We start from the raw sequence: 26,690 nt of genomic DNA, 5'->3' as shown, positions 1-26,690 counted from the left end.
TGTTTATCGTATTCTCTTGTAGTTTCTTCATAGTTTTTCATTGCAGCCATGCTTTTTGAATTTCCCATGATCTTCTTGAAACTTTATGGGCTTAGGCGTTTTGTTCTGTACATGAGGAATTGATTGCAGATGAGTTAGATCATTAAATGAGAGTCTTGAGAATTTAAAATGAGGAGAATGTAACTGCAGTGACTGTGATTAGAGCATAAAATTAACTTTCAGTCCTTGTGTTTAGTAGTACTGCTTTCTGGCTGCTGCATGTTTGGGGTGGTGGGAATGAAACTGAGAAAGGCTGGTGAAATGTAGATGCAGGATACTAGGCCTTAGTATTTCAAGGGTGTGGAAGCTATGAGAAGAGGCAGCAGTCTGATCAGAGTTGTAGGTGACCTGTAGCTTGCTGAAGTAGTAGCTTGTATTGCTACTATGAATTTGGTGCAAGGCAAAGGCCATAGATTTTTTTTTTTTTTTTTTTTTTTTTTTTTGTTAGAAAGTGCTGTTGTGTTGCCTGGCTACCACTGGGAAGAGATGCCTATCTCATTCTCAACTTCCCTCTCTTTGCTATTATTTCTCACTATCCTAATAAGCAAAGCTTAGGTGAAATTGGTAGTTTTTGTCAGCTTCATTGATATGATACAGTTAAGAAGATAAATAGGAATTTTGCTGTGGAGCTGGGAGGTCAAGAAATGAGTAACAACAAAAAGTATACTTGCACCTGTATATTCAAGAATAGTGCTGCAATAGGAAGATGTTCTAATTCCAGTAGGTGATTTTTACACCCTTGAGAATTAAAGGCATTAAACCTACTCTCTACCATAACAGGAAAACTTTCATTATGTTATACAAGTTTACTTTTTCAAATTACTGATTAAAAGTTTACATTTGAGACCATCACACACTTGAAGAGTTGACAAGCTCCAGGTAACAGAGGTAAAAGCAGCACAGTAGATTTTCTCAGAAGAGCTGAAAGAGGAGGTGAGCAAGTTTAAAGGAGGACAATATAGCATGGGCCAGGAAGGCTGGTAAAAGGAAGAACTGGAATAAAAAATTACAGCCATTTGTCTGAATATGAAAGGGGAGAATGTTTACTTCTGCTATTGATGCATTTGAGAATTAGCAGGGAGCATCACTACATGAACATGTGAACTTTTAGAAGTGATTTAATAGGTTATTTTGCTCTTGTAGATGGTTGGTCCTTTAAAAAAGAAAAGCACAGCTTTTGTTTTGCTAATTTCTTTGCAAGTAAAATTTTATGAGAAAGTGTGGGAGGGAAAAATGGGGTTAAAGAAAGTCCAATTTAGTGTAGCTGGGCAAAGCCTTTGAAAGTGTATGGTGTTTTTAAGTAAAAAAAAAAATCTATGGTCACTTAAAATATGGCACATGTGTTAGACTGGAGTCCTGTTAAGCAGCATAAACTTTGGATCCACGTGTATGTAACAGAAACAAGTGATGAGACTTGCACTTAGGTTTTGAATTATATGTGTGAAATAATTTTTGCATATCAGCATTGTTGGATTCTGTAGGAAAACAGTCATTATTATTTTGAAATGAAAAATTAAGGTGCATGTGTCAGAGCCCCCTAGAGAGGCTTAGGCTGCATCCTACAGTACAGTCATAAGGACAAGGTTTGGTAATTTATGTTTCTGTGTATTTTCCCGTAAGAGCAGGAAGCAGGAACAAAGTAAACTTTGTACATGAAAATGGTGTAAACTGAATTTAAAAATAGCTAAGAGGTTTTGCCAAATGGGAATAAAGTATAGGATCCCTCATTACTGAACATTTGATGTTTACAGTTTTTGATAGAAGGAACGTAACTGTTAGAGTACAGTTAAAATTGAAAAAAGTAGTTCAACCTTTTATTTATGAGGCAAAATGCTTAATTTAGTTGAAGTGGGTAAAAACATCCTACAAATGCTTGAATATCTGCTCAGGGTGATCTGTTCTCATTGAAGTCAGTGGGAGTTAGGTCATTGAATGCAGCAGAACCAGGATTTCACCTGTGTTTCCAATCTAATTTAATCTTAGTTCTTCCTACTGTAACACCACAATAAGGTATCTCATTGTCTTATTTGTGAAAACTTGAAATTTCAGAAACACTGGTTTAGCCAATTCTTAAAGTATATTTATCCAAGGTATTAATCCAATACCTGTGACTTCTACCCAGATTTACACAGGGATTCAAGCATGTTTTTCCTTGGCTTTTGAAAAGCTAGATTGCATGCTTCCCCTGGGACAGATTTCCTATAAAATCACACTCCTGCACATCTCCTTCACACATTTAAAATAGCTAAGTATTAAATTAACTGTAAAATGCATTTCTATACTTCTGTGAAGTAATGTTTAACAGCTACCCCTTGGTTTCAAATAAAAACTATTTTTATATTGCACTCGGCGCTAATTTTGCCATGTGAAAATGACAATATTTCTTCAGTTTCTGGGAAAATACAAGCAAACTTGATTTGTAATGTTAACTTGCATTTTCTAATGTGATATCAAACTGGAGCAACTTCAGCATATTACTCAAAGCTAATTTTATGCTTAGATAAGGTAACAAGATGATTGGAGAACAGTAAAAGTTAGACTTCAAAAAAAAATTCCCACACCATATCCACTTATGTCATACTTCATTATCAATGCTCACTAATTATAAAATACAGTAATTTCAGTCAGTCAGAAGTTTTGTAATTCAGTTAATGAAAAGGGAACTTACTTAAATTGTAGGTACAGTTTCTGTTGTGTCAAGCTTAAAAATGTGCAAATCGGTGTGTTTTGGTCTTCAGGTCAAGCAAAGTGTTTATGTTCCTATGAAGAGAGAATGTTTTTAATACAGTACTGTGTAATGGTTATTGAGCTCAAGTTTTTACTGAGCCTGGGTGGCACACAGCCTTATCACCTGCTTTTCAGCTGTCTTATCCTGGGGTAACGTATGGACAGATTGCTGCAGCTGTTGGGGGGGTAAAATAGGGAGCAGAGCTGTTCAGATTTCCTTTTCTTTTAATTCTTAGCAGAGTGGATGTGAAACAGTTCCTTGAGTCTACCTTGTCACAACCCGAAGGTGGTTTTACATCTTCAAAATTACATGTGAAAATCCAAAATTGTGTTTGGCGAGAAGTATAATTAACAGTTTCTGTGTCAGGAACAAGCAGCATCGTACCAATTGTCCCTTCTGATCTTTTTTGATTCAGCAGTCTCAGAAACTTGATCTGTTGTCTCTTTCCCTTTCTGCAGTCTCTCCGGTCTTGCTGGTTCATGCTCCTGGCACATGAGTTACCAGGAGTACCGAGTTGCTGTGTGCCAGCTGCTCTGTGGGTGCTTTCAGCCTGGGGCTAATACGAGGTAACCTGAGTTAGACTGTAAAGAGAGGACCTGTTTGTATATGCAGGACTTTACCTTGACTTTTTTTTGCCCTCTTGGTAGGAGGACTTCTTGAAAGCATGTATGTTTTATCATAACCAAAGACTTTGTTGCATTTCAATATTACAAAAGCTATTTAGGAGTTGTATTTTCTGTTTTGGGAAAACAGTTTTAATTCTTATGCCCTTGTATCAACTTTTGTAGCTTTGGGTTAAAGGTTGCCATCTATTCCATGTTCACATGTTTCGAGAAACAATTTCCCATTGCAGAAATCAATTACTCTCTGCTCTTGCCCAGATTAATGACCTGGCTGTACATGTTAACTATGTCATAGGGTTTCTCACCCTTAAATTTAGCACTATTTCCCTTAAAGAGGAAAGGTTCCTATTTTAAGATCACTAGTACTTAATCATGAGTTGTTACACCTTTGTCAAGCCAGTGAAACCGTTAATTGGGCTAATGACTTGCATGCAGGAGAGAATATTAAGCTCTCAGAGCCCCTGGTTGTATTCAAGATAGGCCCATCCTGGCATGTGATCAGTCACTAAAACTGCTTGATGGTGTTTAAATGAAGACAGCAAATACAGTAGCAGTGTATGCCAAAACCAGAAATGAATGCACTTGGGAACATAAGAGTTGGCTGACTGGTGGAAAAAAGCTTGTTTCAAATACAAGAGGAGTTGTATAAGAAGTGAAACTTCTTTGCCTTTTATGATATAGTATTGCTCTGAACAAAACTTGCATGTGGTTAACCATACACAAATTGCTCAACTTCTCAATAGTTTCAGAAGCAGTATTGCTTCAACTGCACTGGGTCATCAGACAATAGTTTTTTTCTGGATTTATTGTTGTTCTTGTTGCATGTAGCTGAATTTCAGTTAGATTCCGAACTGGTGGTGGTGAGGAAACCTTTGTATTGTTCAAGTTGTACATTTTGTTAAGGATGACTTCAGGGTGTTTTTTTGTTCCTGTTCCAGTGGCTGATAAGTTCAGTGAGTTTTTTGTTTAAGGAATCAATGGTGCTTTAATTCTCCATTTTGAGAAGATGTGGTAGAAATTAGGTGAATTGTGGCAGACCTGGTTACTAGAATCTTGCTATTTAACTTTTTGAGAACCAAGATAATAATTTCTGTTACTTTTGCATTCGACTGCATGTTGTCTTCTGTAATTAGACAGTAGGAAATTTGGCCATTAATATAAAAGCTCTTCAGCAGGGTACTTTGTTATGGTCTGAAGTGTCTTGGTTGAATCAAGCCTTCATTGAAATCAAGGGCTTTAATGTGAGTACTAGCTGGAGACTCTTAACTGTATGAGATTTTAAGCAAGTTTGGAAGATGGTAGAAACAATATAGATAATCACTTGCAGTTTGCCATCTCTGTAAGGAGTCATGTTACAGAATTTGTGACAGATGTTAGATCAGGATAGGCTTTTCAGATTTTCTGGACTGATTTGTTAAGGTCAACTGCTGGCCACATGGGGTGGCAGATGAGACTGAAGAAACTATATTTGTTATTGAATGGGAGATAGCTTTCTAGGAGTGCTTCTAGTAAACGACTTCAAAATTATCTGTAGCCTGTCCTTTGTAACCAACTTTGTAAAACCACAGTGTGAGTAAAAGTAATTGCTGATGGTTATCCTCATTTAGTTTGAATGTGTGATTTCTTCCCCCTCCCCTCACCCCCCCCTTTCTTTTTTTTCCCCTGGCATGTGTCACAGAATTGGTCTTAAATAGAGAATATTCTAATGAACAAAACTTGCGATTTCTTAGCTATTTCAAAAGAAAATGAAAATTTACTTGGATGGGTATTTTGGTTGGTTGGTTTGGTTTTTTTTTAGAGATTGGTTGTTTGTGGCAGTTTGACTTTGCATAACTTGGGTAAAATGTGCTATAGGGACAGTTAAGCAGGTAGGATATTTTTGAATGTATTGCTCATGTGGATGTCTTAGCACAAGTCCTACCTGTTGACTGCCTGCAGAATAGTTTATCTATGAGTGGAATTACAGCAGAGGCTCAGCTAATTACCTTGATTGCTCCTTTGCAGTTCCTTTGATTTCTGAAATGAAGAGTTTAAGTCTTAGTATGAGCACACGGGTCCTAGACAGGATTGACCAATGTGCCTACTGCACCTTTAACTCTGTGCCAAATCTTTGTTTTGATTATCTCCTATATGTAGTATGAATTTCCTTGTAGCAGGATGTTTAAGAATACCATTCCACTGTTGTCTTCCAAACCTCCTTTGCTAGTGAAAAAAAACCTACTGCTGTATACGGAGCTGGTTAACTTTTAAGATAGATATATAATGTTGTTTTATCTGACTCCCTTATCTGACGTGGAAAGTCAGAGCTGTGTTTACTGAAAACACACAGAACTTACTCAGCCCCTTCCAGAATTCCAGCAACAGCTGTAGGCTTTGAGGTAACATGAAATGTGAAAATAGATTATTGAACTCCGAATGGAGTGGGCGGGGGAAAGCCTACAACCCTAGTCTATTAACAAATGGTACTTATTCCTTAGGGTGTCAAAGTTGGCTTTTTGGTTTGATTTTGTTGTTGTTTTTTGTTATTTTGGTCATGGAAAACCTGAAAATACTGATGACAAGATTCCTTGAGTACATAAGGTGCTGCACAAGTGCTCGTCTGAGTAGCCCCACCAGTTTCACTTTGGCTGTTGAGCTACCAAGAGCTGGAATTGTGGGAACTTCTCTTACATGTGTATGGAGTTACTGGAGAATGTTATAGACCGCCAGTACAGCCAAGTATACTGTGAGGTTTTATACAGGGCCTGCATCCTACATTTTTCTTTAAAAATGAGCTTGAAGCATTAAAAAAAAAAAAAAAAAGAAAAAAAGGAAAGGAGGAAAAAACAACCACCACTAAACCAAAAAACCCCAAAACGTATTATTCAAAAAAGTAGCTAGCTTAACTGAAAAATCCTACCTACACATTATCTCACACCTCTGTAGTTGGATGACATGGTTCCGATGGAGATGGTGAAATAACTTAACAGCCCAGTGCAGCTGAAAGGAGTTTCTGCTTCCATCACTACCCTCATGTGGGAGCTCATGTGCATCAGGCCCCTCCAGAAGCCATTTATTTAACCTCATTAATATGGCCATGTGGTTGAGTTAAAGCAGCTCACAGAGGAGTTTGACAAGTTCCAGAGCCAGCGTTGAGGGATGGATGTGAGAGTGGGAGCAGAGGAGGGAGAGGGAGGATTAAATGGTTCATAGGGGATAGCAGGGAGAGAGACCTCTGTTTTTCATTGTCAGCCAGCAATTTTGCTGCCTGTCAAGCAGCAGATGTAGACTTCTGAGAACTCAGAAGCACATTGTCTGTCCTCTGTTGTAACAACTGCATCAAAACTCCATTTCTTAACAATGCTTTACCATGCTTGTAACATAAATACTGACACTCAGATGCTGTGAGAGATCACAACAGTGATGCACAGAACAACTCCCCAGGGCAGAAGTAAATCTTAAATTTAGGCTAAACAAGACTCCCTATGCTTGATTCAGGTAGGCCAGGCTAGAGTTTCCCAAACTAACCCCTTTCCATACCGATGATATGTCTGGAAAGAGCAGGCTGTACAACAGTGTTGATAATTTACTGCTATGAAGAAATGAAAAAGCCAACAAAGCTAAACACTTGATGTGTCATAGTACATGTGCTCCTCACTCCCTGTCAGCGCTAGGACTTCATTTTGCTCTACCAGATCTCTCCACCATTGAGTACAGCTGCACATAGCATAGTGCAGGTAACCAGACAACAGAGACTAAATGCTAAACTTCACACCATGGAATGTGACACAGCTGTGGCACAGTCCTTGTCATGTGTCAATCCTTGTCTGTATTTCAGTTTGTCAGGGAATTATGTAGAAGTGTAGGGTTGACCACCAGGTTCAGTTTGCTGTAAGGAGGGATGCAGGACCTTATTTTGTAATATCATTGTCCTCCGAGTGTTTGGAAGGGCTGTATGTGAACTGCTTGCAGAGGCTGTCAGAGAAAATCTTCATGGTTGTTTCTCTGGCTTCTACATATTCCTGGGGTAGCTGTTTCAGGAAAAAGTAGAAATTCTTACTTAGAGATATTTTTTAAAAAATACTGGAAACTTGTTGCAGATGTCTGAGAGGGTTTATTTTATATTGGCAGGGAAAGTATGCTTTTTGAATTTCCAATTTGTGTAGTTGAGAGAGGAGTTTTTGTGGTCTTAGATTCTGGTTCCTGTTATAGAAGCAAGGATTTTGTTGGGTTCTCTGTACTTGGCTAAACACTTCTTTTGAGAAAGGAGAAGTATCTGCCTCTTCCTTCCAGGATAAATGCCTGTAAACATATGCAACAAATATACTGCAGGCAGACGTCATTGTGGTCCTCTGGCAAGGGCTATGATGATGTTTGTTTTTCCATTTACAAGGTAGTGAGGTAGCACTTTGATTGTGAACTGCTATCTGTATTTTTTGGGGGCCCTCCCTGAAAAAAATATATTTTAACTCAATATTCCATACTTAGACTTGGATTGATGACCTTATAAATTTGAAAGTATTCCATTTAGAGACAAATTTGTACAATCATGCAGTTCTAATGTTTAGTAACTTCTGTTCAGGAGGATCTTCCAAGTCAACTTGTTTGTAACTGTCAAGGGTTTTGATTGTGGGGTGATTGTGGCAGATGTATTGTTAACCTCCTTCCCCCTTTTGCCCCTCCCTCTCCCCCTTCCCACTCAGGACAGGCAATCGGGAGGGAAAGAAGGGCAGAGAGAAGAGAGTTGGAAAAATTAAAAATGTTATTAATGCTACTAATAAGAATAGAGAAAATAATACAAGGTATACAAAACCGATCTTGAAAGTCTCAGCAACTGCAGAGCTGGCACCCAAAGTCCTGGATTGGACCCTGCAACCAACCGGAGCTGGATTCAGTCTGTCACTAGGCTTCAGTTCACAGGGACGATTAGCAAGGTCCTCTCCTAATGTTGGCCATAAGCAAAAGGGAAAAAGGAAAGGGACGAGATCCTCGTTATCTCCCACTTCTATATGAAGTATTCACATGAATGGAATGTTATACACAGTTGGTCAGTTTCTTGGTCATCTGTTTCTCGTTGCCCCTCTGGCAAGATGTCCATCCATGCTTATCGATAGCTTCGAATTCCATTGCTATGTTTACCAAAACATGTATCTGGTTGTCCAGGAAAGTGCAGCTAATATGAAGACTTTAGCTGACAGGCAAATTCACTAAAAGAGAAACTACTTTTTTAACAAAACCAGAACAGTAACTTTTTATCCTTTGGCATTGTGGCTACTGTCTGTAATGATCAGGTTTTTGTAAATACTAGAAATAGTCTGTTGAGAATTTCAGTATTAGGAAGTGCAAGGATCAAATGAACTATTTTCATCAGTTACAAACATTTTACCATCTATTGTTGACCAGAAGCAATGAATAACCTTAGGAAGAGTCATGGTTAAAGTGAGTCACAATTTACAATATACCTTTGGTGATGGATGGAAATTGTTGTCTTTAGTGTTTCCTACCATCATATGTAGTTAAGAATCAGCTTTCTGTGGCTGCCTAAAATCTCATTACTACCTTCCCAAGGACCTCAGGTGAATTTACAACCAACCTTTCAAAGAATGCAGCTGCAGATTTAAAGAATTTCCTAACTCGCACTTCTGTTGAACAGCCTCTAGAAAATACAGTTGAGGCAATTGCATTTTGATCACCTGGATCATATGGTGTGTAGAGCATTTTTGGAGGGGGTGGTTTAATATGTTTTTTTACACTCTTCTAAGTAGGATTAAATATTTTTGCTCCTTTCCCTCTGCTTTAGGCTTCCTCATGCTTTTTCCTTTCCTCCTCCTCCTTTTTTTTTATTTGTTTGGGGTTTGTTTTGTTTTGTTTTTTCCCCTCCAGTGGCTTTTCCAATAACATGCAGCAATTCAGGGACAGGCTGGTAATTTAGGCTTAATTTTAATCCCTCTCCACCCTGCTTCTGCCTCAAAATACAGCCTGTCAACAGGGTTGTTTTAGCAAGGCATCTGCAGTCTGTGATACTTTGAACCTACCTTGTCTTCTGTGGTCCTTATGGTGTTTAGGGTATTTGAAGAAAAGCAGTTATCTTGAACTTCAGATGTATGGTGTAAATCTTCCTAGATGTTAAATTAAAACTGGTTTAAAAATAGTGCCGCAGCTTGCTAAACTACTAAAGCTAAAAGCTGTGGTGTTGATGCAATTATGGTGGCACAGTTTATTTTATTCAAAGAGCTGGAATAAACTATGGCAGTGTGATTTTTATCTTGTTGCAGAGTTATTTAGCTTCCATTGTGCTGGGATAGTTAAAGACAAGGCTTTAAAAAGTTTAGAATGTGATCTGACAAACAAATTTTCCCAGATCACTCCATGGTTCTCATGGTACCTCTCGACATTCCCAGGACGAATGTGCTGTATGTCAAGCAGGGATTGAGCACATGAAGACACGTAGTGCTGATACCACAGAACAGGCTTTCTCATTACCTTATTTATTACTGTGGTTGCACATAATTTTCATTTCTTGCAGAGGTCTTGATTTTTATGATTTCCTTTATAAGTATGCAAAACGGGTGTACGAATAGAAGAAAACACTTTCTTTGGTTTTGCTTTGAATGATATGAGCAACAAAACAGATTAATGGGCAGGTTTTTCATTTGAGAAAACATGTCTAATGGAGATAGATTAGATTGCTAATGAAGTGGACGGGTGGTGCCTGGCAGGAGAGATACCATCTCTGTTATCCTAATGTCTAACTAAAAGTGGTTAATGCAGGGATTTCTCTGATATTCTAGGAAAGGTAGTAAATGATTTGATTATTTTGTCTGAATTCCTGTTACTTGCTTTTAACCTTGGGCCTCAGTCTGTTTTAAACCACTATTAGGAGTATTCTGCTGTTGTCTGCTGTGGTTTTTTTTAACTTCTAGGGAAATTCGGCTTCATGGTGCTTGATTTTGTTGAACATCAGCTAAATGCACTATTAGCTGTGCCTAGCTGCTGGGCTTTTGTAACTTGGAGTACAGTAAAGTTTGTAGTGAGGAAAAGTAAGAGTAGACTTGACTCCTGTTTGAGTCTGGCTATCGGCTTGGGGCTAGTGTCAAAAAAACCCCAACGAAACAAAACAAGCTGTCCCTCCTGTGTCAGTTCCTTAAATTAGGCTTTTTGGATTTTCTCCTCAGCATGTCACTGTTATTGCCTTGTTGCTATGATACACTACTTAGTCATGCAATCTGCTGTAGAATATGAGAAGATTGGAGCTGAAATGTTATGTAACTTACAATTGTTTTTACAGCTGATGTTCGTTATTTTGCAGGGTGTAACAATTGAAGTCTTTGTAGTTATCTAAGTGAAATAAGCATCTCGCAAGACTTTTATTCAAAAGAAAAATGGTTAAAACTGCAGAATTAACATTCAGAAGTATGAATTGTTCTTTAGGAGAGAGTAGTAATTGCTGGCTTTTTCAAAAGCTCATTGAAGTTATTATGCTCAGTTAATAGGATCATGACTGTCAGATGGGGAAAGGGAATACAATACAATATTCTGGTGTTTGAACTTTCAGGGCAGAGTGAGCAGTTGGGATCACAGTGCAGGCATTTTAGCAATTACTTTTTGCTTATGGAAACGAAAGAATTCTTTCCAGATAATTACTGAATATTAAAACCACTGTTGACTGTTCCAGCCACTAAATGGAAGGTGTTTTGGTAGGAAACTTGAGGAACTGGCTTTATCAAAGACTGTTTGAGTTGTTAAACTTACAAATTAAAATGGACTTTGCTTAGGTAGAATGACCCTAAAATAATAAAGCATGTGATCTTTTTGTGATTTGTTCAGATTTTAAAGTGAGATTTCAGATTTTCAATACGTGGTATGACAAGGAAGTTGCGTTTTTCTTGCCTGCATAATTTCCTCATGATGAAACAGCAGTGCTAATATCAATACTGCAGTGAATGAAGGAAATTCAGGGATTAGTAGTCTGGCTATAGACAGGTCTTGAAAAATCTTCAGGGAGAGGCGAGGGGGGGCATTCCTTACTTGCAGATAAAATTGGAAGGAAAAATATTTTACCAAAACAAGTGAAATATCTACTGGTTGATAGATGAAGTGATGCTGTGTTGCCAGAGTGGCTTAGAACCTCAATAAACAAATAAAAACAAAAACAAAAGGCACATTAAACAGATTTCTCAGTTAGAATCATGGCTGCTTTTGTTGTGATCATGGAAGTTTTGAAGAGTTACAACATTTGAAGGATGTATTAAGTTTTTAAAGTATACAGTACTTAGTAATCCATCTTTTTAGAGATAGGCAAAATTTCTCCATTAGTATTTCACATTATCAGCTTATAGAGAAACTGCACTCTAAAATGAAAATGCCAAGTCATAGCCAAACATTGTCCTAATAGGTCAAAAAACCCCGGAAAACCTTACATGACTAAGAATGTAATAAATTATTTAGACCAAAGCATGAACATTCAGGATTGATCCTTTTGAAATATTAGAGTTAATTCTTAAGAGAAACATTCATCACATGATATCAAAACTATGTGAAGTATTTTGCATTGGGTTAAAAAGACAAGGTTCCTTCAAAGCAGATTTTACAGCTTTTAAGCAGGTTACATAATAAAGGATTAGGGAACTGAACAAGACAAATCGGATGAATGAAAGGTTAGTATGATGCACTGCTGCTGTATATGACTTTTGATGGGGGAAAGCTGGTACCTATTAATGTCTATGTATTTCAAATAAAGATAATTCAGGAACATGTTTTTCTCTAAATGTATTTATTGCCATAAGTTCATTATTTCTTGTATGAAACACAAGTTGTGAATGGTGGGTCTTCCATTCTAACATACTTAAACAGATAGAGTTTTCACAATACTGTTTATTAATTTTCTGACTATAGACCATACTGTTCCTGATAATAAAAAACTAACTGTACAAATTTTAGTCGACAAAATAGATTTAGAAAACCAAAGTTTGCTTCTACAGACTTAAGTGTTATTTTTCTGTGTGGTTTTTTTTTTTTTTCTGTCTTCATAGATGCCACCTTCAATGAACAGCAAGATCTTTTTTGTCAGAAGTTGCAACAGTGTTGTGTACTCTTTGACTTCATGGACTCTGTTTCAGACCTGAAAAGCAAAGAAATTAAGAGAGCAACACTGAATGAACTGGTTGAATATGTTTCAACAAATCGTGGAGTGATTGTTGAATCAGCTTATGCTGACATAGTGAAAATGGTAAGTAGAGTACCTTGGTTACATTTTAATATATTTTTAATAAAATATCTTAACATTGAACTCAGAATTGCTGTTGGTTATTCTGCTCATAAAATATAATTCGTTAATGATAACTTGGCTTACAAGATTGTTTAGAAAGGCTTGTAAAAACAAACAACTTCCAAGTTTTAATTATTAGATGAAGTGATGCATTCAGGTTAATTAAAATGGAAGAACTGGTATACTGCAGACGCTTGCAGTCTGGCTGAACTTTGAAGTTGTTCTCATTCAGAAAATGAAATTTGTTTATTTAAGAATGGCAGTGGAGTGACAGGCTAAAGTTTTCTGGTAAAGATTCTTGTGGGTACTAGTGTCAACAGAAAGGTTTGTCAGTGTAAGAAAGCAGCTCTACTTTGTAAATACTTTATATAGCTGTTTGTTACTGTTTTGGCCTTGGAGAGCTGTGCTAGAGTAGCCTAAGTGGTTTGCTTGAGTTGTAAACCACAGGATGACTTGTACTGTGCAATTTCTACAAATGGTTTGTTGGATAAGCAACAAAATATTTGTGGTCATAATCTGCTGACTTTCCGAGGTTTTTTTATATGCATTTTCAAATGCAACGTAAGTGATGTTTTAGATATGCCTATACTCCATGTGCAGGGAATGCAGCTGAAGGACATTTGACAATAATCTGAAATATTTTAATTTTTTTTCTAGAAATCTGAAATGTAAAAGAGTGTATTTAGTGCCCATGTGTTTAGGTTAATGGCTCTCTAAACTTCAGTTAGGTTTACATAGGCACAATGCTGACTTCAAAAGTAGTTACTGGGAATGTAAGCAGACCAGCTCGAACACATGGCCTACAACTTTTGTGGTTTTATGTACGTTGTAAGCTATTTTATAACACGGTTTTGTTTGGTGGTTTTGTTTTTTGTGAGCAGCTGATATGGGAGATCAGATGCTGTAAGGGTAGAAATTTTGCCATTATACTATAGGGTTAGAATTATTGAAACCATTTTAATCATTTTGGCTGTTTCACTAGATGCTTATTAAGATTTACAAAAGATCTAGGGCACTGGGGTTTTTTGTATAGTTTTGTTTATTAAAGGACTTGTGTTTCTGTCCTCAACCTTTTTTACACAAGAAAGTAACGGACAGAGTGTGTCCACCTCTTCTTTGGCTGCACTATTTTTGCTGCTGGTGGCAGCAAGCCTGAATCCTTACAGTATTTTCTTACTCTGTGTGCCCTCTATAGCCTCTTATTAGAAGAAGGAGTATACTAACTAGCCTATCATGCTTGTTGAAGGGAGATTTTCTTTTATCTTGGAGTTGTTTTCTTTTCTTGGAGAGAAGGTTTTGTTGAGCTGTTCTTTTGAGGTTATTGTTGTTGTGCGAATGATTGGGTTCCATGGATGCTTGTTTTTCCTGCCATAACAAATTTCCATCTCTTTTTCTCCCTTAAAATGACAGAAAATGAAGAAGGCCTTAAATGCTCAGTGAGAGCTTTTGCAGAGCTTGAGACAAAAGGTCCCTCCAAGCCTGAATAGTATTTCTGGTCTCCCTGGCAACTGGCAGCAGCAAAGGTCTTTGCTGTGAATTAGGACTAAGTACCAGCTTTCAGAAAGAACTCTGGATGGGTCTCTCCCTCCAAACAACATGTGTGCCAGCAAAACTTCTGAGACTTAAAAGATTTTATTATTGCTATTACTGTTATTATACTGTTCAGTGTTATTACATTAAAATAAAAACATTTGAGTTTTTTGCAGAGTTTGAAGGATAGTGCTTTTGGAATGAAAAACCAGAAATCAGCCTTAATGTAACCTGAGTATCATCTGACTGGTGGTAAAAGCTATACAAACTACAAAAATCCCCTGAAAAAAGCCAGAGTGGTATTAGAGGCAGAAGCAGAGCTAATTTCTTTCCAAAGCCCCTCATCTTCCCTAGGCCTGGGACTTGTTTTCTCGAGCTTGCTGAGGAAGCAGCCCAGTTTCCTTGGATTTGTCCAAGTCTTGGGGATCCAAAGTGAACAATCCTTTACAGCCATCAAGAGGGAAAGAAGTTGTTCCTGAGCAGCTCATAGGCAAGGTCTGTGTGGGTGAGGAGGTCACCCAGCGTTTCTTCCCTTCACCTGGTCTCTGTTACCATCAGAGCTGCTGGGCCAGTACCACACAGTCATGGCTCCTGGAGTTGTCCTGGCTCTGCTTGGATACTAAGGTAGGGAGCACTTGTTGAAATGATAACAGTGTCTTTCCAAGTCACCAAGTATGAGGAGATCATTTAAAACAAACAAACAAAAAAGCAACAAATCTTTTTGTTTAGGCAGTTGCACAGGTGTAAGAAACAATTATTTTGCAAATATAATAGGCTCAGGCAGAATCTCTCAACAAAGCAATTTTTTAAATAACAATATTGCAACATGGGGTGTTCTACCTAAAGGTAGGCACACATAATAGGGCAAAAAGCCCCTGCGTGTATCTCCCCAAAATCCCGGCTGCAGTTTCCCTCCCCTGTTCCCCATTGGTTGGGTACTTCAGGATTTACAGACTACCCCGATGCATACAATACCCTTCCCCTTGTCAGTCTATTTAAGATATGGATTCCTGGTACTTTGGCTACCCTTTCCCCTAAATTAACTTGTAAATACAGGTATAAGTATGTATACAGGTATCAGTATATATTCCAGGAAACGACTGGTTTACATTAAGGACTCATAGTCTGATGTCTCTCGGTCCCTCCACCTAAATTAACTTGTAAATGCAGGTATCAGTATGTATTCTGGGAAAAGACTGTGTTTTACATTAAGGATTCATAGTCTGATGTCTCTTGGTCCTTCCCCCCTGCTGGGGTCAGGCGCCTGGTCCTCAGTTATGTAAATACAACAGTTCTTCGTTAAACGTTCCTTACACAGGGCATATGATTTTTGTTGTACCAAGCAGCCTGATTTTCCTATAATTCCTTTGCCAAAGCCTTTGAATTAAGAACTGAGGAAGAGTTTTGCTCACAAATAGTTGTGAAGGGGTAGCACAATGGTCTGTGTACCTCCTTTCTAGGTCATCTAAAATTAGTGTCTTTTCTGCCTGGAAATGCTGCATTGCAAGTACTCTGAAGCTAACAGCAAATTTGAGTTTGGCATTGTGAATATTTTAAGTGTTAAAACTTCCTGGGAATTTAGAAAGTTCTGTCTCAGGAGCATAACAGAGATGTCCCTCCTGTACATATTACTCCTCCATCTTCTTGTGCCTGCTAATCTCCCCTCATTCCTCCTCAGCATGTAAAAATCCAGTGTAAATGAGATGATCCTAGCAGCTTGCACAGCTGTGAATTCAGAATCTCACAGGAACACCAGGTATCCCTATCTGCACACTCAAAAATTGGTATTGAATCTAGTATCTCTCCAAATGCTTAGCCCCTTGGGAAGTGTAAGTTATCTTTTTCTGATCTTTCTTTTATTTTTTCCTTTTTTGTTTTGATAAAATGTAATTGCTCTATCTCAATACCTGATCTGGCACATTTTCAGATGTCACATTCGCAAAACTTTGAGATTTAATTTAGAAAGCTAATTCTGGATTTCTCTGGAAACCTATCTGATTGTGGAAACCTTTTATGACTTAACCCAGAACTGTCATTTGAGAAATATAAGACCCTATTTATGAAGGAAAAGGGATGTGAGAAGATAAAAAGAAGAGTTTGCTGTAGAAAAAAACAATGAGAGTTTTAACCCAGACCACATTTTCGATCAATTCAATAAACAAATGAGACAGGAAGCAAAAGTATTTAAAACATAGTGAAGTAAATGAACCAGTTATTTAGGGAGACAGGCTAGTACATGAAAATGGGTGCACAGTTTGTTCAAAGTTTCATATGTTCTCAGGAGACCAGTAATGCTGGTAGGAGTATTGTGTACTCTGAAAATCATCAAATTAGATTTCTCAATATCTGGCCAAGAGACTCTTTGTTTCTGCTATAAAAGTATGCTCAATAATTAGTACCTTTGTTTTGTTCTCGGCTTTCGCATTCTGTGCTCTGAGGTTCTGTGCTAACAGGTTGACCAGTTCAGCAAGATGCATCTAGAAATAAAAGGATGCATTTTCAAGAGACATTACCAGAAGTCTTGCAAGCAGAGGTAGGGAAGACTCTGTAGGGGACTGATTTTTTTCTGTTGGATGTTTTTGTTGAGTACCTCATAAGAATAGACAGTATCAAATAACAGAACCAAGATTATAGTCTTGGTTTTCAGACTATTCAAATCCATGTTCTCTCAAGTCTCCCATTTCACCCTCGTCTGCCCCCAGCTGGTTTCTCTTGCACTTCCTTATGTTTACAACATCAAAGGACAACTGTACTGTTTTGGGATTATTTTTTCAGCTGTGCAGTAGACTAGGAGGCTGCTGTAGTTAGTGCCCATCCATACAGAACATCATTGCCCTCCGACTCTGGAGCCACAGCGCCCGCGGCTTTGCGGTACCGACAGGAGACAGTGACAGGTCAGAGAATGAAGCGCACAGGAGGAAATAAAAGTCAGTTTATGCAATAGTTTTATATCTGGTTTAATGAGGCAGCTGATTCTTCCACACACAGCCAGCTGGGTGACTTCAGGATCTTTTAAAGTCCTTTTGCGAGATTCTTGAAACACCTTGGAGACTCCATGGAAGCCGCGCAGTAGCGTTTGCTGCAAACTGTCAAACATTCTTTCTTTTGTATTTGGTAGGCTTGGGTGGTTACCAGCTATTTGAAACAGATTTGATAGAAAAGACTGGAGAGTTTGAAAGATGATTAGAAAAGTTGAGCTAAACATGTTCCTGAAAAAACAGTAGAGAACGGAGAAATGAAATTAACTTCAGGTTCTTTTTTGTTCATGATAAAGAGATTAAAAATCCAGCATATTACATCTAGAAGAAAAGATGGCATTTATTTTTCTTTTGACGTCTGAAAGATTGGTCTTCTATCCGGACTTCTATGTACTTCAAAAATCCCTGAAGAAACCTTCTTAAACTCACTGTTTTGAAATTGATTTGATATGACTAGATCATACTTAAAGTCACTGGGTAGATATTTTTCTTAGCTTTTCAAAGTTTCTCTGTGTTAGATCAAAAAGTTAGTATTGTTTTTTTATTTCTGATTTTCCAAAACCTTGAGACATATTGAAAATATGGAAGAGGAGAAACAGTTCTTCAGTTCTTACTTGAAAGTGAGAAATACCTTGAGTGAGAAATATCACACCTGGAATATTGTGTCCAGTTCTGGGCTCCTCAGTTCAAGAAGGACAGGGAACTGCTGGAGAGAGTCCAGCGCAGGGCAACAAAGATGATGAAGGGAGTGGAGCATCTCCCTTATGAGGAAAGACGGAGGGAGCTGGGTCTCTAGCTTGGAGAAGAGGAGACTGAGGAGTGACCTTATTAATGTTTACAAATATACAAAGGGTGAGTGTCATGAGGATGGAGCCAGGCTCTTCTTGGTGACAAACAATGGTAGGACAAGGGGTAATGGGTTTAAGCTGGAACATAAGAGGTTCCACTTAAACTTTAAAAGAAACTTCTTCTCAGTGAGGGTAACAGAGCACTTGAACAGGCTGCCCAGGGAGGTTGTGGAGTCTCCTACTCTGGAGACATTCAAAACCTGCCTGGACACCTTCCTGTGTAACCTCATCTGGGTGTTCCTGCTCCGTCAGGGGAATTGGACTGGATGATCTTTCAAGGTCCCTTCCAATCCCTAGCATTCTATGATTCTATTAAGTGAAAAACTCTAAAATGAGGTATATTTCAGGGATTGTCTGTCTTACATGTGAAAAGAGCTCTCATTAAATCGTTAAATCACAGTTAGTTATTCTGTATTTGGTGCCCTACATAGAACTTCAATTCTCAGTGTCACACAGTTAAAAATTGGTATTTATAAGGAGAAAATGTAGTTTTCTTTTAACCTTCATGTTTTCAGAGAAAAAATTTAAATACAACCCTGTGTAGCTACGAATTTGTAAAACGGCTGAGACAAAACTTACTTTCTTAATTCATTTGCCTGTTTCAGACTTATGGCTGCTTGTATTTAGCAGCTTTGAAAAAATAAAGAATAAGTGTGATTGATTGATTGATTGATTGATTGATTTTAAAGCTGGTTTTGTTTTATGTAATTCTGGGATAAAAGCAGTACCTTACTGACTGCGGTCTGTGGAAGCATAAAAAGTGATACAGCTAAAGAGCTTGTGTGTTGTGTTTTTTTTTCCTCTTGCAGATTAGTTCTAATATTTTCAGAACACTTCCACCTAGTGATAACCCAGATTTTGATCCAGAAGAAGATGAACCAACTCTCGAAGCCTCGTGGCCCCACATACAGGTGTGTCATTTCTTTGTTTTCAAGCCTTCTTTTGAGGCAAGAACTGTGAACAGATACTCGAATCATTTTGTGCCTTTGGTAAGAACATCAAAATAACTTTTATAATATTATTGAATTTCTATACTTGGAAGGGAAAAAAAAGGTACTTCTCTTAAGGTGTATATGTATGGCAAAATGTAAATCTTCCAAATTGCTTAAATACCTATTTTTTTTTTTTTAATGGAGCGATTGTACTGTTAAAGTATAGCATATGTATGTCTTCAAAGTATATGGCTATTTTAGGATTATTTTACGTAATAGTTTTGTTTTCTGCACTTAAGCAACTTTTTGTGTGATTCATTAAAATAGAAGTGGATGTTAACAGTTTGGTTTCTTGTGACAGTAACAAAAAATGGAACAATAACCTTTGTTTTTTGAGCAGGAAATAGCTAGCTCCTCATTCTTCTCACCCTCTTTCCTCCCTCCATGCAAAAACTTTACAATATAGGCGTTGTTGTTTGGTAACAGTTGGCTAGTTATTCTATTGTTGCATTCTTGTGCTGATCTCGTGATTTCTATAGCATTGCTGTAGCAATCATGTGATTGACTTGCAATGCAACTGAGTTTATTTTTCAATTAACTGTTAAAAGTTGAACAAGCCTAAATAGCTTTTAATCATCCAAGTTCACATCTCAGTTCATTGCTGAAGTTAAATAAGTATTATCTCTTAAATAAAAGTTATGTAGCCACTTAGAGTAGTGGGTAGAAGATTAATAGCTAGCACACATCTACATACCATTCCCTCCCCTCTCTTAAGGGAGTTAAAATGCTGTTCTATCCCTATAATATTACAGTTTTAATGTATCAACAAATGCTGTTATTTAAAAACTGTTCTTCTAATATTGGCTATAAAAAGTACATGTTCAGAACAGTATTTGAGACTTAAACAAAGTGAGAAACAAGTTATCACCAAAAAATATCTCTGCAGGCTAAGGGCTATGGTAATTATCTCACTTGTATATGGCTGATTCTAGTTAATGGGAGAAATGATTATAGCTGAATTAGGTTAGAGGCTCAGTTTTGGAGTGGCAGGAGGGTGCAAGGGCTATGCGAATGTCTCATGTAGTCAGTAGTGGCATCTGACTTACAAATGTCCCTGTCTCTTAGGAGTAAAACTCATAAATATTTGCTCAGTTCACTTTAGGTCATAAGTAAACTATAGTTCTTTTTCTATAAAAAGACTTGTGGTTTCTGTGACTAGTTCAATTGTACTAGGCTTGTCTAATATAAATTCAAAGAGGTTTGTAGCCTGTGGTGTTATTTGAAATTTTACCTTCAGCTTTTTCCTTTGCCCTTTTCTAAATGAGTTTTGGCCAGGCTGTCTGATCATTGATTGTGGATATCCCTCTCCTGCATCAGTTGTTCATGTTGTCCTTGGAATATCTTGTTCCCTGCAGAACTGTGGAAAGAGTTTGTGTTTTCCTCTCCTTTCTTTTACAGTGCAGGTGTTACCAGATAGTAGGAGACTGAGTTTGGTAATTTACTAGTTGCCCTCCAGGCGCACAGAGCTGCTGGAAATACCCAATTCTGTGTATAGAGGAAAGGCATGTGCACAACCTTTCTCCAGCCTCCCCCCTCAAAACCCATTACTACTTTTAATGCAGTCTAAAGAACTACTTGTGTGTATGTGTGGATGTTTTGCTGGCAGTGATTTGTGATTGCTGAGTTACAAACAAATTCAGAATTCTCTCCTGGTCTGGCAGTCAGGGAGCAAGTTTTTTGGGAAGGAAAATAAAAAAACCTGAATCTCTTCTCTGTTTGAATCTGTCAGCAATTCTCTATAAAATAACATGATACATAATGTCTTAGTAAGTTACCAGTGTGTGTAGTCACAACAAAAGACTCTAGACCTTCAGTAAAAGGAGTGCCACTTGAGAGAGATGGCTTGAAAGCAATACTCAGGATGGTGTGTAAGTTCCAAACAAGGTTGAACAGGTTGACGTTAAAGCCACTGCATATTTTGGAGCTCAGGAAGTTGCAGAGTTGGTGGAATTGTTAGCTTAAAGCAGTAATATTCTAGTGGTCTCTGCAAGAAAGAAGATTAAATGATTGAGGTAAGAGGAATTATAATTGATAGCTCTTTTACTCAAGCAGACCAACTTTGAAAACCAAAATTACTAAATCAAACAGTTCTCCCCCAACCTAGTATTTCCAGTGGTAATGCTGTCTCTCTTTGCGTATCTGCATATCTCCCTCTTTTTTTTGTGTGTGTGTGTGTTGTGTTGTTTTTTATTTTGGTTTGGTTTTTGACAGGAGCAGCTAGTGTCTGTTGTGGGCAGAATCCATTCTTGTCCCCCTAGTTGATAGCTGCTGTTTGTGCTTTTAAGTTTGCAAACATTAGTGTTCCTGGTGGTAGCTTCTGGTATTGTGGCATCATCTGAGCAATAATCACACATGACTGTTCTTTGTTGTGGTCACTGACAAAAATATTTAATATAGGAATTTATTACAGAAATATTTAATGGAATTTAATTCCAAAATTAATCCCTAAGAAGCTATACTAATAACCTCCCTCTAGCCACGTGTTTCCCATTTCAATGTAAACTGCTAATGAATTTCATCTAGTTTGTAGGTTGAAAAAGATCAGTAGAAGCATAGAACCATAGAAAGGTTTGGGTTGGAAGGGACCTTCAAAGGTCATCTAGTCCACCCCCCCTGCAATGAGCAGGGACATCTTCAACTAGATCAGGTTGCTCAGAGCCCTGTCCAGCCTGGCCTGGAATGTCTCTAGGGATGGGGCATCTACCACCTCTCTTGGCAACCTGGGCCAGGGTTTCACCACCCTCGGTGTAAACAATTTCTTCCTCATGTCTAGCCTACATCTCCCATCCTTTGGTTTAAAACCATCACCCCTTGTCCTATCATACGGGCCCTGCTAAAAAGTCTGTTCCCTTCTTTCTTATAGGCTCCTTTCAAGTACTGAAAGGCCACAGTCAGGTCTCCCCAGAGCCTTCTCCAGGCTGAACAACCCCAACTTTCTCTGGCCCCTCTCCAACAGGTCCCTGTCTTTCCTGTATTGAGGGCCCCAGAGCTGGATCCAGAACTCCAGGTGGGCTCTTACCAGAGCAGAGCAGAGGGGCAGAATCACCTCCCTTGACCTGTGGCCATGCTGCTTTTGATGCAGCTCAAGATACAATTGGCCTTCTGGGCTGCAAGCGCATGTTGCCAGCTCACGTCCAGTCTTTTATTCATCAGTACCCTCAAGCCTTCCTCTGTGGGGCTGCTCTCAATCGCTTCATCTCCCAGCCTGTATAGATACTGGGGGTTACCTTGATCCAGGTGCAGGACCTTGCACTTGGCCTTGTTGAACCTCATGAGGTTTGCATGGACTGACTTCCTGAGCTTGTCCAGGTCCCTCTGGATGGTATCCTGTCCCTCAGGTGTGTGAACCACACCACTCAGATTGGTGTCATCCATGAACTTACCAAGAGTACGCTTGGTCCCACTGTCTGTGTCATTGGTGAAGACATTAAACAGCGATGGTTGATCTCTTTCTAAGACAGCTGGTATGGAGATATTAAAAATTATACTGTTGATTTGTCTATCATCAAACTTTTAAAAATTCTGTCCTAAGTTGTCTATTGTGCAACTGTGTGCTATTGTGTTTATGCATAAGAAGACAAGTTAAGGCTGTACAGGGAGGCTTGAGTTTTAATACAGTTAGATTAAATTTGTGTACATTTGAACTGCTGACATGAAGAGCTCTTGTTACAGTCTGTCAGAGAGGAAGAAAGAGTGAAGGGTAACTTGTGTTTCTGAGCTTCTGCTTTGCAGATACAGCATGCCCTCCTTGAGGCTGTGCCTAACTAACTGTCATCTCAAGTGTTCTAGATAAAAAGTACTTATTGTCAAGCACTTCTCTCAAGTGAACTTCATAATTATAATTATAATTATGAATTACTCAGGTGTTGGCTCTCAGTTTAAGAAGTACTCTTAGTGGTAATAGTTGAAATAGATGCCTGTGAGTATGATCACAGCTCTCTGTGCGTTTCATTTAGAAGTCCAGTCAGTGATGTCGTTATGTATTTAAATTGCATTTTGGTATTATGACCAATCAGTTGTTTAACATGGAGTTAAGAAATAGGTGTTGATAACATAAGCAGCCCTGAATGTAAACGTAAGACATCTTTCCTCTCAGTTCTGTCTTAGTTGAGATGCCTTATGTATATTTTACAAATCTGCCATTGTTATGGAAGTGCAGTGTTTTGTGTCTTGGACCTCTAATGAAGCCCCGAATATGGAACTTGTGCTCTGGCTTCTTTGTACCTCTCTCTGCTACCTCAGGCCCTCACGTGCTCTGTCTCCTGTCTGTTTTTTCATCTCTGGGCATTGTGGGATCATAGCAAATGGGGACTTGAACTCAGTAGAAATAATATATTAGGAAACGTAAGGTATATTGAAGGTAATTCTGCAGAGGGTACTGTTGTTTAAATTGATTGTTTAGGATATAGAAACTTAATGTTAAGGCAAACTTTTAAGTTTCTGTGTATTCATTCAGCTTTTTGACTTAAGTTTTGGAGTTTGCAGCTGAAACTTGATTTCAGGAAACACTTAGCAGACCTCTCTTTGTCTGTTTAAGGAATTATGTGATGTTAGATCACTTAATTTTACCCTCAGTGTTGGTAAGTGTTTGGTAATTTATTTCTACCTAATAAATTATTAAGTAGGAAATGTGAATATATGTAATACTTGGAACTTGCTTTTTGTCTAGTAGTGGTATTTTCAGTAGATTATTCATTGAAGCTTGGCTCTTCTGGGAATTAAAGTGTTCTTGATACTTACTGTAATTCTGCAGTAAATTCTGTTAGAGACTATTTAAGGCACTGTTAGGCTTCAGTTTCCTTTTGGACCTTTTAAGCATGTGAATTGTCCCACTGACTTTGTGGTAGTGGTAGGGCTGAGGTCTCTGTTATGGTGTACTTACTAACATCAAAATTTTTATTTCCGTGTTTGTAGTTGGTGTATGAATTTTTCCTGAGGTTTCTGGAGAGCCCAGATTTTCAGCCTAGCATTGCAAAGCGATATATTGACCAGAAATTCGTACAGCAGGTAAGTAGGGATTTTTCCCACCCTGAGATTTCAAGATCACCTCTCAAGCTTAACTTATCAGAAGGCTGTACAGCTAAGGAGTTACTAACGCTTTCATATTGACAGAGGGTTAAGTTTTATTTGTTTCAACAGTGGTTTCTGCCAAACACTAAACAAACAGCACATCATACTATAGAGGCTACATGTAATTAGTAACTTCAGAAACACTTTGTTTTCGGATAACAACCTCAGTGCTTTGCGATGCAAGATATTTGTAATTTGTAAATACAAATTCTGGTTTTAATGATTTGTAACGTCCAGTCAGACCAACAATGTGCTGATTAAATTGCTATAGTGCTTTTGTGTTTGTTTTTTTTTTTTTTATTCCATAGATTTATTATGGGAAAACTTTCAGCAAACTTTTCCTGTAAAAAGCCCATGTACTTAGAATGCATGAAATGTATTCTAATATCTGCTAACTTGTGGCTAGGTAGTGTCATTCTCTTTACTATTGTGTGTTAGCCACAGGAGGAGAACCAAGTAAGAAAGTAAGTACATAGGAAAATCATGCTTCACCATGCAGAGTAACTATGAGCAAGAAAGTGAAGCGAGATACCATTTTTAATGTAACTTCTCAAGGAAATAGGCTGTTGGATACTATAGCAATTTTTGTCCAAGGTTAACTCAGTGGGGATTTTTCCCAGGTCAAAATACTTATTTGTCAAGGAAAAGCTCAGAGTGCATGCTGGCGGCCATCACAGTGCAGCAGTGAGAGGAAAAACATAGATGGACACTTTCCCTCCCTGCCTTCAGTGACTGCATTTAATTTCCACTTGTTTACTTTTACTGTTTTTGTTTATAAGTGTTTCCTTCTTCTGTGTTTTATTTGAATTTCCCACAAAATTTAAGCCTGAAGCTGTTGCTAAACTATTGACTACAGGCATCCAATTTACTAATTGACCTGTGGTTCCTAAGAGACACAGTGCAGAGTTTCAATTCCTGACATTTTGCTTGAAGTTTCTCTGGAGTACAAGAAAGACAGTACCATGAACAGCTAGCAGTCTATGGGGGAAAAAAGTGGAGTAGTGACCTTGAGAAATTCCTTCTAAATATAAACATGAAATCAGCCTGAACAAAGTTCCTGACCAGCTGTTTCCAGTCCCTTGTGCAGACATACCTAAGCCCACACACCTGGACTGAGCAGGACACTGTAGTGACTGCTTGAGCTAAGTGACCGACTTGGTTAGCACAGTTAGCAGGAAAAACATAACTAAAATAATGGTCTGTAATGGGATTGGAATATCTTTAGGTGTCTTCAAGTGAGTATGGTCTTTTCTGTGTCCTTGGAAAACTTTCTACAAGAAAAAAAAGCATGGAAAATCATGCTGACTTATTGTGGCATTTAGTCTGTATTAGCAAAGAATCAATTAGTAATTACATATCTTATGCTTATTTTTTAACACATCCTCTGTATTGAATCATTAATTGTGGAATGTCTTGTATAGAAACAAAATTGAATATGCTCATCACCCAGAATATGTAAGAGAAAAATGGGGGTGGGGTGTGTGAAAGGTGTGGTTAAATAAATAAATAAATAAATAAGCTGGAGGCAGCAGAGAATATTAATAGGAGATTCGGACAAAAATGAACTGACTTCTACTTGCAATTTTTTTTTTTCCCCAACTCTTCATTTTAATACATTATCATTCTGTTAAAGATAGCTCTCCCTTTCTCCCCCTGAGGAAATGTGCATGAATCTTATCATCCACTTATCCTGCAAAATGATTCTGCAAAGAATTAACGCTTTTGCTTAACCTTCAAGACACAAGTAGCTTTTTGAGATGAGTGGTACAGGAATTTAATTAAGGAATTGTAAATATCTGACACAGATTTGATTCATTTTGATTTCTTAGCAGCCAAGTATAAATGACTTAAGGTTTGATAATCCCATTTTTATTTTGATAGTGTTACAGTTGTTAGAATGGCTTTGGTGTCTATTGTATACAGACTTTTGAAGGGAATGAAGCTGCTGGGTTTATTTAGAAAAAATCAGCTTGATTAAAAATCTAATTTTGAAAATATAATATTGACTTAATTTTCTGTTAAACTGATTTTATTTTTTGTAATGTAAACTTGTAAGTTAATCAGTAACATAACAAAATTTAAGTCTTTCAAAAGTAACACATTTCAATTTGGTTTTTAAAGTTGTTGGAGCTCTTTGATAGTGAAGACCCACGAGAACGTGATTTCCTGAAGACAGTTCTTCATCGAATTTATGGAAAATTCCTCGGTTTAAGAGCATTCATCAGGAAGCAGATTAACAACATTTTCCTCAGGTATGCTCTCTGTGTATGAGAGGTTGAGAAATATTCTATCTTGCCTTCATGGTCTGAGTCTGTAGTGAGTTATTCTTGAAATAAAAGACCTGGGTTTTATCTGTGATCTGGCTTTCAAATATTTGAAGGTTATTAAAGGCTGTTTCTATGGAATCTGATCCTCTGTTTTGATTTTTGAGGATTGTCTCTTTTTCGTAACAGGTTTATATATGAAACAGAGCACTTCAATGGTGTTGCTGAACTTCTTGAGATATTAGGAAGGTAAGTTTGACCTGACACAGAAAACATAAAATGTTACTGTGGCTGTTTGCTTTGGCTTTCTTGCTTTGGGAATGGAGGGAGAGAAAGAGAATTATTACAGTAATGAGTAATGAAGTGCAGTC

The 26,690-nt window shown here is 37.9% G+C and overlaps 1 protein-coding gene across 1 annotated transcript in view; it reads left to right on the top strand.

Annotated features, from left to right (window-relative positions):
- The window catches only part of PPP2R5A (protein phosphatase 2 regulatory subunit B'alpha), a 47,656-nt gene that overhangs the window by 7,486 nt on the left and 13,480 nt on the right, over window positions 1-26,690 (top strand). The window contains exons 2-6 of the mRNA XM_065835566.2: window positions 12,402-12,598; window positions 18,803-18,904; window positions 23,900-23,992; window positions 26,177-26,307; window positions 26,509-26,568. Coding sequence (XP_065691638.1) covers window positions 12,402-12,598; window positions 18,803-18,904; window positions 23,900-23,992; window positions 26,177-26,307; window positions 26,509-26,568 — 583 coding nt within the window. The remainder of the gene's footprint in view (window positions 1-12,401; window positions 12,599-18,802; window positions 18,905-23,899; window positions 23,993-26,176; window positions 26,308-26,508; window positions 26,569-26,690) is intronic.

Source organism: Patagioenas fasciata, chromosome 3, assembly GCF_037038585.1.
Source record: "Patagioenas fasciata isolate bPatFas1 chromosome 3, bPatFas1.hap1, whole genome shotgun sequence".
NCBI classification, from domain to species: Eukaryota; Metazoa; Chordata; class Aves; order Columbiformes; family Columbidae; genus Patagioenas; species Patagioenas fasciata.
This window is presented reverse-complemented; position numbering and strand designations above follow the sequence as displayed.